Source organism: Lepisosteus platostomus, chromosome 2, assembly GCF_059453375.1.
Source record: "Lepisosteus platostomus isolate fLepPlt1 chromosome 2, fLepPlt1.hap1, whole genome shotgun sequence".
NCBI classification, from domain to species: domain Eukaryota; kingdom Metazoa; phylum Chordata; class Actinopteri; order Semionotiformes; family Lepisosteidae; genus Lepisosteus; species Lepisosteus platostomus.
Window position 1 is genome coordinate 3,317,337 of NC_142612.1, and position 13,594 is coordinate 3,330,930.

The following is a 13,594-nucleotide window of genomic DNA, read 5'->3' on the forward strand; positions in this document are numbered from 1 at the left end:
TACATTTCTAAAAAAACACAGACAGGCTTTCGGTATTTGTAATTAGACAGAAGGTAAACCTTTAAACCGTCTTAAATCCCCTGGGGAGTGTTTTTTCTCCTCAAACTTCAAACTTTTGTTTATGAAACATGACCATCCATGAAGCTGAATAAAAATGAAACGGGTCGCTCTGTAACGGAAACGCTCCACTCCCCCCCTTCCAAAAAAAAGATTTTGCAGAGAGAAGAGCAGCCACTGTTTTTGACACCGGTGCGTGCTGGGATTTTGATTCAGGCGGGCGCCAAGGCTGGGACATCGGCCATCGCCAGAGTCGGTAAAACTCCCGGTGGCGACGCTCTCCCAGCGTCACCGCGGGCTGGTGACGGCACTTCCTGCAGGACTGCTGGTCCGGGAGAAAACCCGAGGGTGGGGAGCAGACCGAGACGCAACCGGTGGCTCAAACTTGAGTTTCCGTGCGTTATATAACAGTTCCTTCTCAGCTGCGTTTCGCAACGCAGCCGGCCGCTGTCCCCAACACCACTTCCTTTCTGTATCGGGGGTAACGTCTGCAACTTCTGAGCCACGTTTTCTTTTTTTACTTCAAGGGTTGCAGTTACCACCTCCCCCCCCCGATCACGCAGGCTTCCAAAAAAAGTTGACCAAGGGGGGAAAAATAAAAACCCATTCATCCTCCCAGTGCCGGTCAGTTCAATGGTATTTTTCTCCTGATCTGGAAATGCCGATTTCTGTGCCTCCGCCCTCCACCACACACCCTCCCAAACAAACCAGTGCCCTAAACCTGTAGCTCAACATGGACAGTTACTTGAGGCTTCAAGACCACTGCTCGGAAAATCTGCAAACAGGCTTCCTGAAAGGCTACTTAATCATAATTCACATACGATCAAATCTGAGTTGTAATACATCACATATTATAATGTGAATACAAATTATATATTCACATCATAGAGGTCAGTTCCTTGTTTTGCAATTCCTGCAGCCTTGTCAACCAACAGAAATGCCCTACTGATGATGTCCTGCACTTATACAGTATATTACACTTTAAACTGTCTTGGGCGGAGGCACCTGGCAAAACAGCAAAGCTACTTCATCACCACATCACTTAAAAGTCTCCATTGTGCAGCTTTTGCTCATTTTGTTTTGGCTTCAAATCGTCTTTACATTCTCTTCACAACAACTTCAAGCATCTTCACAGCACACGTCACCACACTCTGGAAACACACGCTTCCCCAGATCTTAATCGTGGGATTTATTGCCTTGTTAGTACTGCGTTCGTGGCAGACAAAAACAAAACACGCTGTATATGACTTCCGAGTTTATTCAAGAAAAAACGGCCTTTAGGAAAATACAAGAATTCCCATAATACACAGAAGACATAAGTTAGATAGCATGGCAGAAACATAGGATGAAAACATTTTACCTGTACCTGGTCTGCTTTGCAGCTAGATATCTAGTAATAAACCCTTAATTTGTCATTTGTATTACTTTTGCATTAAACAAAAATCAGCAGAGTTTAGGGTTATGGGTGACAAAACTGTGCACTTATAATAATACAAACCAAGCTAAAAAAAAACACAGAATGCTTTCAAATAAACCTTAAATATGATGCACATTAGTGTAACAAAACATTGTTTCTGTAAACATTTTCTCAACATAACATGTGCATAATAAAAACACTGCAGTCGTATAATTAGGGTTACATAAAACACAGAAATAAAATTAACTATCATTAAGCTTAACTAAATCTAGAAGTTAAAAATATGATGCTTAAGAGTTCTTCAAAATGTTCTTGACGTAGTGGTTTTGTAATACTGTTACTTTTAAATGCCACCTTGGCACATTTCTTACAGTGGGAGCTGCGAGTCACAGACTGCGGAGAGAAAATGTTTTCTACTTGAAGCTTCAACAGATTTCTGCTAATGGTAAAGTCACTTATGTCTGAAAGGCCTTAACTGTATTGAGCAACAAGAACGAGAGACTCAGTAATTGAGGGACTAATTACCATAAAGACCGCATATGCACCGTTTGTTTTCTTTTAGGATTTCACATAGAAGAACGTCCGATCAAATGCTTCGCCACTACAAGTGCAGCGCCTTGAAAGGGTCAAGAACAGAAAGCAAATCCGAAGGACTGACCGCCCCCTAGAAAATGCATTTTCCGGCCTTTGAGAACCGCAATCCCCTTTTGGCTACGGAGAGCTCCTCTTGGGGAAAACGGAAGAGGTAACCCCCGCTCTTCGGCTTTGCGGAAGAGTCTGAAGAACGGAAAGGGGGGCAGACTCGCAAACTAGACGCCGAGCCCAACCTCGATCGCTTTATCCCTCAAGCCGAGAGGGGGTCCTGTCCGCGTTTTCTCGGCCCTCACACCCGGACCGCTCGCTTTACGCCGGTTGGGTCTGCAGGGTGGCTCCAGGCTGGCTGAGAGCCGTGTAAACATCACCAGCCTGTGCCGAGCTGTCCTGGAGCTGGGCTTTATTCAAAGGGGCTCAGAGCTGTGTAGCCTAAACGCAAGCTAGCCTTAGGGCAGATCTGACAGCACCTGGCTGTGGGAAGAGCTCATGCCAATGAGTTCTACCACACGATGCCTAAAACAACAACTGACTGGATAATACTATACTTAACCTGTAGGAGTTTTTGTATAAAAAAAGATGCACACTCTGAACGGAAGTCTTTTACTCAAAACCGATCACGCATTAACAACCTGATAATCCCCTTCATAAACACGCCATCGTCTTCACTTGTCTATAAAAGTTATATGACTACCTAGAGGCTGAGCACAGTATGCATACTGACATTGGTAAACAGATTTTTTTTTTTTACTAGTTGAAACAATCACATTCAAAACTGCAAAAGTTTAATAAGAGGGAGAGCATAAGAACTGTACATGAACACAGACAGGCACTGACTGAAGATATTTCAATTTATTTCTTTTTAATATGGTGTCAGAAAAAACGCAATGGGAGTAAAATAGCCATTGTTTTAAAACATACAACGTCTTTCTTATCAAATATGAATTTTATATTCTTCTGCCCCACATTTTTAAGTAAAAAGAACTAAATTATTTTTGGTTACATTAGTTTTTTTTGGCTAAAAAAATGCCAAAGAAATCCACCAACCTTAGCACTGATGAATACTAAACTGTGACATGTCCGTCTGGGAAGGGAAATTCTGCAGTGGCAGTCAATATATAATCACATACAGTACATATCCTAATTCAGGGAGCTTGTTGCTCAGGTCTAAACTGTCAGTGTTAATGGGATATTAGATTCATTTTGCTACATCAAGTGGGAAACCAGTTACTTAACAGATGAAATCGTTAAAAGTACAACCTACCATTTAAAAGTTAAACAAGTGTACAGATTCAATAAAATGCCTACATATCATGCTGTTTCACACTGAGTCTGCAGAAGTCTAAGCCCTATAGAAACACTGAGATCCTGTTCAATAAATGAACAGCTTAAGGCAGCTGTCAGCACAGTACCCAAAAGGAGCCTACAGTAGGATAATGCAATACCAAGGTGTTTTATTACCTTACCCAAGTATTATACACTTCATCTCTCAAGTAATGAAAAAAATGAAAACGCAGAACTGCTGAAACGTTGCTGGAAATTTCAGGATTTTCTTTTCAGAGAACAAAATGGTTCCAGGTCTTCCTCTCCCTTCTCCTTTATTAATAACGCTCCAGGTTCAGATGTGGAGGTCCTGCATCAATGTTGCTGAAGATTATGCTCTTTACCATTAAGTCATATTTTTCTACATTCTCGAGATAAGATTTAGTGCATTGCATTCAGTAAATAAAAAAGATTAAAAAACACCACTGGTTTCCTACGACATACAGTTGAGAATTCTAACAAAAACACCATCTCCTACAAAGTCTGAAATGTAACTGAAGTAAGCAGTCATGTCTGTATTAATCATCCTAAAACTATGCACGTGCTTCTGCTGTCTCATGCTCCTCCACTTCTGATCATTATTTGAAAGCAAGTATTTTGTCACTAGTGCTTTCAGACCAAAATCAATTTGCTGGCATGATAACTACAGTCCCTTCTTGTTTAAAAACAGTCCCAACAAGTCTACCATCAATTTGGTTTTTACTAAAATAATGAAAATATGAGACGTCTATCGTATTTGAATTCTCGAGATACAAAACATGAAACCACCTCCTGTAGTGCTTGTGTTTCAACATGAGGTAGGTCAAAAAAAAAAACCAAAAGGGATTTTTCCAAGCGCAAACCTTTTCAAAATGGGAAAAGAACAGTTGCGCGTTTATACCAGAAAACAATGAGCGTTACTCTGACATTTATCTTAACCCTGCAACTTAACTGAAACCTCTGGCCTAACACAACAACATAAGTGACTGACATGTCTCAGGTTCTTTGCTTTCAGGTGCAAACCGGCTCGAAGCAAGCACTCCAATCGCCACCTCTTCCCTGCACTGAACTTTAAAACACTACAACCTGCCCCTGCCTCCCATCATCAGCGGTAACTCCATCGAAAAGAAATGCAGTTAAATACGCTATAGTAGTAATACTTTATAGTCTAACCCTCCGGGATTCTGCTGCAGCCTTCCCTCCCTCACTCTCACATGCAGATCCAGCGTTTGCCATACTGTATTATTCAGGTTAGGGCTCTGGGATTTTGTCAAGAGTCATCTGAAGCCAACAGAATCTATACAGAGGTGAAGCGCTACTGTCTAACGGCGTCTCCGAGCCGCGGCGTGGCTGGAAGAGAACCGCCTTAACACGAACAGCACCAGGAGCTTTCACAGCCTTTGTGGTTCCCCCCCATCCCCCCACCCCTCCCCGTTTAGCAACTCCTAAATGTATCATCACCAGGTGACAGCGTTAGATATCGTATGGCCTCAGTGCAGCTTGCTCTCCAGTTGTAGATTAGTTCAAGGTTTTTTCCGACGTTCCGGGTGTTGTGAAGCGCGGGTGTCCAGCGTGTTCCCTGCTCTCCCTCCTACCAGCTCAGGAGCGAGCTCCTTCCGAGGGTCATGAAGTAAACTTGGCTCGATCCTCCGGACCGCACCGAAGCGAAGAAGACCTGGAACAGACAGAGCGAGCCTCTCAGTCTCTCCCCTCGTGCTAACGACATGCCCCGGCTGCAAATGTGCTGCTCCCTGTGGCTGAAGCCGGGGCATGTCGGTAGCACCTTCAGAGTAACCTCCAATCGGACTACAAACCGATTGACGTGCCAATCGCGCCGACTTAGAAAGGGACAGAAGACTGTTTTTTTTTGTCAATTCAAAATCTGTTTTCACCGATAAAGCTGAAACGGAAAACAGCTCCCATCTGTTAAACTCTAACTTTGTTCTGGCCACTGGGCACAGGCTGTGACTGCAGGGGCTCTATTCTGCAAACATCCCTCGAAAACAGCACGCCATACAAAGCACCATTCCAGCTGGAGTCTGCAGCTCCAGATATGTGAATGCTCATACACAACCCTTGAAAGAACACCGTGATCTCCTGTATGGAAAACAGCTCATACAAATGCATATAGTCAGGAGTGCTGTTTTGTGTTGAGAAAAAATATACACAAGCTTTAAGAAGCATGAAAGTGTGAACTGGTTAACAAATAAACAGTAAGGAAGAGCTTAAACTGTAGGTGCAATTCAAGTTCTAGGCCATCAAAAATAACGTGAGGGGAATATTTTACCCTCGGCTGCAATATTTCTGTTGAGAAAAAGATTTTCAGCCTTTTCTCACAATGACTCTCATAAACAAGTTGAATTCGGCATTACACCGTAGATACTACTGCAAGAAGGTGGAGCTGCTTATGTAACGGAGGGTTCTGTAATTCTGGAGTCTAGACAAGTTCCTTAAAACCGCCCTTCGGCTCTCCTGTTATTGTGCATTTTAATTTTGGTAATGGCTAGGCTGAGGTCATGAAACAACGGTGGAGATGCTCAGCACTGCAACTTCCCTCCAAATCCTTTTGCGCTTATGTCTTGCTATACAAGAAGAGGAAGTTTCGACCGTCTCGGGAACGTCACTCGACACCCCAGGTAAAAAGCGGGAACCCCCAAGAGGGGCCAACAAAGACGTGTCCCCCTGACCTTGTCGTTTCTTTCGCACAGGAACTTCAACCTCTGGGCCCTCTTGTGCATGAACACGCCGTCCAGGTGGCCCGTCTCCACGGAGCGGATCTCGATGGCCTTCTCCCCCCAGCCCATGATCTGGTTGGAGCGGATGTAGGCTGTGCAGCGAGGAAGAGGGGGGAAGAGGAAGACGACGGCAGGAGTGAGAGAGGGGGGACACTCCCGCTCTCCAAACTTCACCACAAAGTGAAAAGACTCCAACTGTCGGTCGGCGGTAGTAATGGGCGCTAGAGAACGGAGGCTGATTTCAATCTTCAGCCACACGTTCTTTTACGCAAACACTAGGCCTGACCGAAAAACGGAAACCGCCACGGTTAGAACCCACGGTCATCGGAGATATCCTGGGGCGGACACAGCTACCAAGCTCTTTCATCTTTCAGGGACCAAGCGACGCCGTTGCCGGCACCAGGCAGGGCCTTACCGACGGACGTGGGCATCTCTCCCCACTGCAGGACCACGTCCTTGGTGATCCTGCCGTACGTGTTGACGTAGACGCCCTCGTCCTCGTAGCACACCAGCAGCTCGATGCCGTCGGTGTTGGGGAGGATGATGATGGCGTGCGGCTGGATGCTGCTCTGGATCTGGGGGGGGGGGGGGGGGGACGAGGGGAAAGGTGGGTTAGCCAAACGCCGGAAGCGAACAGTCTCTTTGCTGTACAAGTGAACCATGCTCTTTCATCGTTCAAGGACACGGAAAACGACTCAATGGGCGCTATAGTATCCAGTACACAGCACAAGGGAGGGGGGTGCTTGAGCGTGCCGGTGATTTAAATTTGGAAGAAGAGGTCCACACGAGTTTGTAGAGCTCAGAAAAGCAAAAAAAACGCCGCTGTGCCCTCCCTTTCCCAAGGGGAAGCGGTCGGAACTACGTTCATCACGAACGAGGAAACGAACGGTCGGTGGTTTCTAGGCCGTCCGACGGGGCGAGTGGGCGTGGGTCTGCAGCCCGGGGCAGACACGCGCCCCACCCCTAGCAGCCGCTAGCCGAGTTCTTACGTGCGTGGGCAGGTAGATGTCGTAGACCGTCCCGGAGTCCACGTCCACCGCGTGGAACCCCGCACAGGAGCCGTAGATCACCTTTAGCCTCTGCCCTTCCTCCACGGTCAGGTCCACCAGCAGCGGCTTGTGTATCAAGTCCCCAAACGACTGCAAGTCAGGACAGAGGCACGCCGTCAGCGTCCGAGCCCAACCGGCGGCAAGGGCAGCTCTGGCAAATGCCCCCGGTGCCGGCAGAGAGCCGCGGTGACGGCAAAAACCCGCGAGAGGAGCAGGTCTCAATCATCAACCGACGAGCTCGTTCGTCCGTAACGACACCCAGGTCACGCTGACTGAAAGAGGTGCTTTTTTAACTTTAACCAGCTCATATCTCTTGAACATGCGTCAAAAACCGATCCGCCAAATTCTCATTGTCCACATAATATCAATATAATATATTAATCCATAACTTAACACAAACTAAGAAAGCCGATGTTTTCCTTTTTTGTTTTAATAATGGCTAATAGTCGTTCTAACCTATTCTATTAAAACAGTATCTTTGAGGACAGGCCGATAGAAAAGTGAAATTGGAACAGGTAAAGATTATACTGATTGACTTTCTGATGGCAAAAACCTGTCAGGAAAGAACATCAAAAGATTCTCACCTTAAAGGCCATGAACTTGTGATACGGCTTTGGTGCCCATGCATAGACTTCCACTGAATTCTTCAATGCAATGACTAAGAACTTGATTCGCTCGTATTTTACTAGATAGAAAACGGGAAAGAAAAAGAGTCAAAAACTGTTGCCAATGTCTCAATATCCTCGCAATAGCAACAAAATGTATCAATTCGTGACTTAAGAGAAATGTAGACAGCAGATGTTTTCCTTTCATGTTCTATTTCAAAATGCTCAATGTCAGATGAGCTATTTCTACTTTAAACATCTGGGCAGATGTCAAACGACTAAGGGCTCAGCTTTACAGCCAAACTGCAATAATGAACCCAAGATCAGTTTAAATCTTTTCATAAAAACTCAAGAGGTTCTGGCTATTATAAGACGAACATGAAACCTCTTCCTTGGACACCAGCACGTAAAGGACTCATTTTGCACATGATATTTAGAATACATTTCTTTTTCTTAAACTTTTAATACACACGTGATCTGGATTTTCCCCTACAAACGAGTCAATGCATTGTTGAGACGCATCAGTTTTTGGTTTTTGTAGTTCTGTAGTGTTGCAACAATACAGTTCTTGTAATGTCCGTATCCACTCTTGGGTTTTCCTCTTAGGAGCACATCCTTTCTGGGGGGGCTGGGGGTTTATAAACCCTTCAAGGTGTGTTCTGCTGTTGGAAAGAGTCAAGGGGCCAGTCAAGTGACGAACCCCACCTAGAGCCACCAACCTTTTTGACAGCAAAATTACAACCCGTAGTCCTGTAGAGCATGATCTATGCTTTTATGTTCTCAGAAAGGCTGGCATGAAATTGATTAATTCTTTAACATTTATACTGTTTTTAGTTTTAGTAAATTTGTAAACTACTTCCAAAATATCACGGGCAGGAATATAAACTATAGACTTGTTCCATAAGAAACTATGAGGTTCTTATGATTTTAGTTTTATTACAAAATGTCCATTTTCCATCTCATCATAAGGCACAACTAGAGCTCCTTCTTTCCTGTTGCCATGGGAAAAACGCGGCTGAACTCCTTCTCTTGGTCCCTGCGCAAGAGGTCAAGTACTGGATGAAAAAGCCAGGAGCACAAAGATCACAAACGACAGGAGGCTGGCAGTCAGGAGTTAATCGTGAGAGCAGCTTCACCTCCTAGAACCTGTACTTTGGTTTTCTTTTTTAACCCCCAAAGTACATTTCTGATTCAGGCTCGTACTTGCTCTAGTGGCGGAGGAGAGGAAAACAGTCACCCTCTAGAGCGAGCCCTGCAGGAATGTACAGATAGTAAAGTAATTTTGTCGTGCTGATCGCGTACGTACGATACAAGCATTTAGTTGTGTCATTTACAATTTTAGGGGCAGCTAGAAGGAACTGAAATGCCAAACATAGATCATAGTTATTAACCACCCATTAGAGTTACTAACAAATGGTACAGTCATTTCAGCACAGCTGCTAGACACCTTACTTATTTGAAAGCGAGACATCTTCTCTGAATACTCTTGACACCTATTTTTGACAGGCAAAAAGAGTCATATCTGCTACATCACAAGGCATGCCATGACTGATCAAATGAAATATACTACTGGCTTTCTTAGGATGGGAACAGTCTTGTTCCTCAATCATGTCTGGAAAAATATAATTAGCAATGATTTTTTGTGTTGTGTGGGGGAACCGGAGATTCAAGCACAATCTTTTTTGGGTCAGAAAGTACAGAAACTCTCCACTGTGGTCTTGAGCCTGACTTCCTGCTACTGTTGGTGTATCCAGTGCTCGCGGTAATGTGAAGCTCTACTTCCCTGCAGGAAAGTACAAAACAGAGAAACCTCTGGGGCTAGAGCTGCAGGACGAAGTACACTGCTTACACTGTCATTTTTTGCACACCAGGACGTGGAATCTTCACATCTGATTATTCTCATCCATTTTAGGGGAATATGTTGCACAATTACAGGATGTGCAGGATAAGACCGGTCTTTTTATTCATCATAGCCAGACAGCTGCTCTAATCTGTGCAGCACAGATAACACTACTAGAGCAAGCTGTGCTCAACGTCATCAGCCTCACCACAGTACTGAACTCGTCAGAAATGCAGAAATGTTTAAGACTGGAGTCTTAAAAAAACGTATTAACCAAAGTAGCCTAGCTTTGCCACAGCCCTTCATTACAAGTTTAAATAATTTCATGTGTAGCTAAATTCAAACAGAACTGCAGTTCTTTTCTGAAAAATTGCATAAATAAGATGTAGTTCCTCTTTGTTAAGAAATTTCCAGCTGTCTTTGAAGCTCAATTAGAACATGTGCCTGACCTTTAAGACTGCTATATGCAAATCCTATACCTTCCAGTGCTACAATTTTTTCAGCACAATGCCTTCTCATTTGCACGTAAAAACTCTCTCGAAGTCCTACACTTTTCTTCCAGCTCAGAATCCACACATTTAACCTAACCAGGGTCTGAATGCTTTGACAGGTTAAAACGTGGTTTCTAAACTCCTTAGCCATTAAAAACAATTGTGCATTGACAAATTGTAACGCACTCTTTATGCATATTCTGCTAAAAAGGTCCATTTGCAACCAAACTTGACGATCCTGTTATAAAGCACCAGCTTTTGGGCTACAACAGTATGGTGTACCAAGAAATCTAACACATCGAGATATTTACAGAGTCTGAATAAAACTGGGCACAGGGCAATAATGTTCGAGATAAGAAAATTCAGCTCGTCCGGTTGGTCATTATACTGCTACTGCCATTCAGAACAAAGGGGATGGATTTCAAAATACACCAGGACACTCCAACCTAAAACCTGGTATCCAACAGGCACCTGCAGGCGGGTTCCAACAGAGAACGTTCTGATTTGTGGTGAAAAAGCTTGATCCACGCCTGCGTCTTCTTTGCTGTTTCAGCTCAATTACACTTCATGAAGGTATGAACACGTGCGAAAACAGCCGAATCCAGCCATACCAGGCGAAATGCACACAAGAATACACGTGCGCACTGCGCAAAGTAGGAGACTAGGGATCTGCTCTTTACGTTGGGCTGCTTTCTCTCTCTTCTTCCCGGAATGTATCATCTTACTGTGGAGACAGCCCTGTTCTAATAATACACTTCATTTCACTGATGCTTTTTTCGGAATAGCCGCAATTTGGCAAAACTGGATTATTAAAAATGAAATTGAAAGATGCAACAACATCCGTTTTTTTATAAAGTGCAACAGAACTGGTAGCGACAATAATACTTTCAATTTTCTTTTGCCACATGCCTATTTTGTTTTGAGGTACTAAGTCCTAATTTCACTACTAATAAGAAAAAAACAATAGTTCCGTACAGGATTAATTCCGAAACTGGGGACAGGCAGTTTTCTCAGAATCCACAAAAATGACAATAGAACTATATAGAGAAACTGGATCCCTCCTTAATTCAAGTCTTTGATAAAATCTGTTTCTTGTTTCATCTAACCACCGACACTACCTGCTTTGCAGCACACTGCTTTCCTTACAGTATTCTTCCTCCGCATTAGCAACAAGAACATTATGTTAATCACATATAAATGTATTTGTCCGAGTGTCTTCATGAAGTTCGTCCATTTTCAAAGACCGTTTCTGAAAACAACACTGGAGCGACATGATCGCAAACGTATTACCAACACAGCCACTAATTGGTGTAATAAAAATTTAATTTTGACATAACTGATAAAATACAGTATATTCAGAGTCTGTTAGTGGCCGTTAAGGATTTTTTTTGGGGGGGAATATATACGTATTTGTACATTCAAGTTTTTGACCGTTTGCTGCTCAAAAATCACCAAGTTGAAAAAGTGTAGCAAATGGCTTGCTTGCGTGGATTCTCAGACGAAGCCATGTGTATGCATAAATGGGCTATTTGGTGTATGTTTATCATATAATAGATTCATTTACTGCTTGGCTGTTTATCGCTTCACAGTTGTTATGAGAAGGCCTGTTTCCCATGTGGTATGTTCTCAGATAATTACTGTAAAGCAATATCAGGCTGTGATGAGTCAGGCATCTGAAAAAAGGTCCTGAATCACCAAGTTTTCTAAACAATGGAATTTAAAAAGCACACTCTACCCTGGTGTTTCTGACTGATTTTATGTTGGAACCGCATCTCAAATTTCGGGTGCATGTTCTATACAAAAATGGCGATGATATACAACAGATTTAGTTTTGGGTAGATGTCTGCACGGTAGTGATGTGCGGGTTGACTCACACCCACAGGCAGGTTAAAAGAAAAGATTTTAGATCGGGTCAGGTGGGTGGGGGTAAAAAAAAAGCCGACCCGCGTTTGACTACTGCATAGAATGCTTCCTGTCACATTCTCCACAAAGCAAACCAGTTTATGGTTTTGCAATCCCATTCCCTTTTACTTCACACTGAGGTCAAGGGGACGTACCAACTTTATAGTGCACACAGCCTTCCAAATCCCCCACTGTTGTCCAGCCCTGCTTCTTCTCCACTTCTGGGTCATTGTGCAGGATCTTGTTCCTTAACCACGACAGGTAGTAAACACGCAGCTTGTTCTTCTTGCCTTGAGGAGAACATGGGCACCAGAAAACAAAGACCAAGAGTCAAAACCACAGACAATGACCGAAGTACAGGTTTACTCCCTTTAGTTAAGCTTCTCAATGTTATTTTTGAGTTTATTACTGCCATAGATACTTTCACCATTTATTCTGCTCCCATTTCATTTTGGATGCTTTTGCAAAACAGCACGTTTCATATTTGTGCAGATCATGTCGGTTTTACATGCGTGACGGAAGAATGGTCATGCACATCCTGCTGGCTTCCTGAGAGAACGTTTTCAGGTAGATCCCGCAGTAGCAACCTTTGTTCTGCTCCTGGACTCGCACATTCTGTACATTTCTGTGTCAGGAGGCTGCATACGGACTTCTGCTCTGGGCGCTCTTGAATGACATTTTAATTATGGAAAACTGCAGTCTTGCAAAGGAAACTCATTTGCTCAGGAAGGTCAAGGGTCTGACTTGAATTGAATTTCTTAAACTGAAAAATTTTTAGGGAACCCTAAGTGTATGTGCAATCAAAGATTGAACTTTTTACTCCGGGCTGTCCTTCTGAATCTAAAGCATTACGTCACAGAAAACTTCATATTTTAAGTGATGGTAACTTTGATACAACACAGATCTTTTCTTATTAAATTCCATTGAGTTTGTTTCCAATTGCATCACTCTTAAACGTAGGAAAAACAAATGCAGCCAAATCAGAACATTAGTCTGAAAGACTGTTATATTTGATGTCACATATTCTGCAAAACGCACACATTCCTTGCTCAACTTCCTATTTGTCCAGCAGTAGTCATAACTGATGGCAACACTTCCTGACAACGCTTGTGTGTGTATGTTTTCAAGGGGAAATTATGGCCACAAAGGGGAAAAAAACACCACCACACATGTAGGCACCTTCAGCCTGTGAAAAAATTCAGCTTTCCCCTTTTAACGAACTAACAAGTCTAATGCTTGCATTTCAAAAACATCCAACGCAACAACGTTACTGTTGACAAAGTAACTGTGAATCAGAATCAAATCAATGTTTGCATTTAAGACTGAAAACTGGCTTGAAATGTACATTGTAGGTAAAAACCCATTCTGTTTCACTACAATGGCAGTTATATTTATAGTACTGGTATTACAGTACAGAAGTAATCAAATAAACTTTTTTTTAAAAGCTTGAAGCTACTAAAATTAAAACACTAGCAAACCGGAAAAAAGAACTAACAGTGTTCCTCCCAGACGTTAATTTGTGGCTAAGGTCTAATCTGCTGAAATGACAGTATAACAACAAATCTTTTGGGTTATACTGTATATCAGGTGGCTCAAACCATGTAT

At 43.2% G+C, this 13,594-nt stretch overlaps 1 protein-coding gene across 14 annotated transcripts in view; it reads right to left on the minus strand.

Annotated features, from left to right (window-relative positions):
- Positions 1 to 1,297: 1,297 nt before the first annotated feature.
- The window catches only part of LOC148675710 (mitogen-activated protein kinase kinase kinase kinase 4), a 100,236-nt gene continuing 87,939 nt past the window's right edge, over positions 1,298 to 13,594 (minus strand). For all 14 annotated transcript variants that reach the window (XM_088645984.1, XM_088646003.1, XM_088646011.1 and 11 more), the window contains 6 exons: positions 12,145 to 12,279; positions 7,736 to 7,836; positions 7,092 to 7,241; positions 6,518 to 6,677; positions 6,055 to 6,194; positions 1,298 to 5,042 (listed from right to left, as the gene is read on the minus strand). In XM_088645984.1, the coding sequence (XP_088502110.1) occupies positions 4,959 to 5,042; positions 6,055 to 6,194; positions 6,518 to 6,677; positions 7,092 to 7,241; positions 7,736 to 7,836; positions 12,145 to 12,279 (770 nt within the window). In that variant the 3' untranslated portion in view covers positions 1,298 to 4,958. The remainder of the gene's footprint in view (positions 5,043 to 6,054; positions 6,195 to 6,517; positions 6,678 to 7,091; positions 7,242 to 7,735; positions 7,837 to 12,144; positions 12,280 to 13,594) is intronic.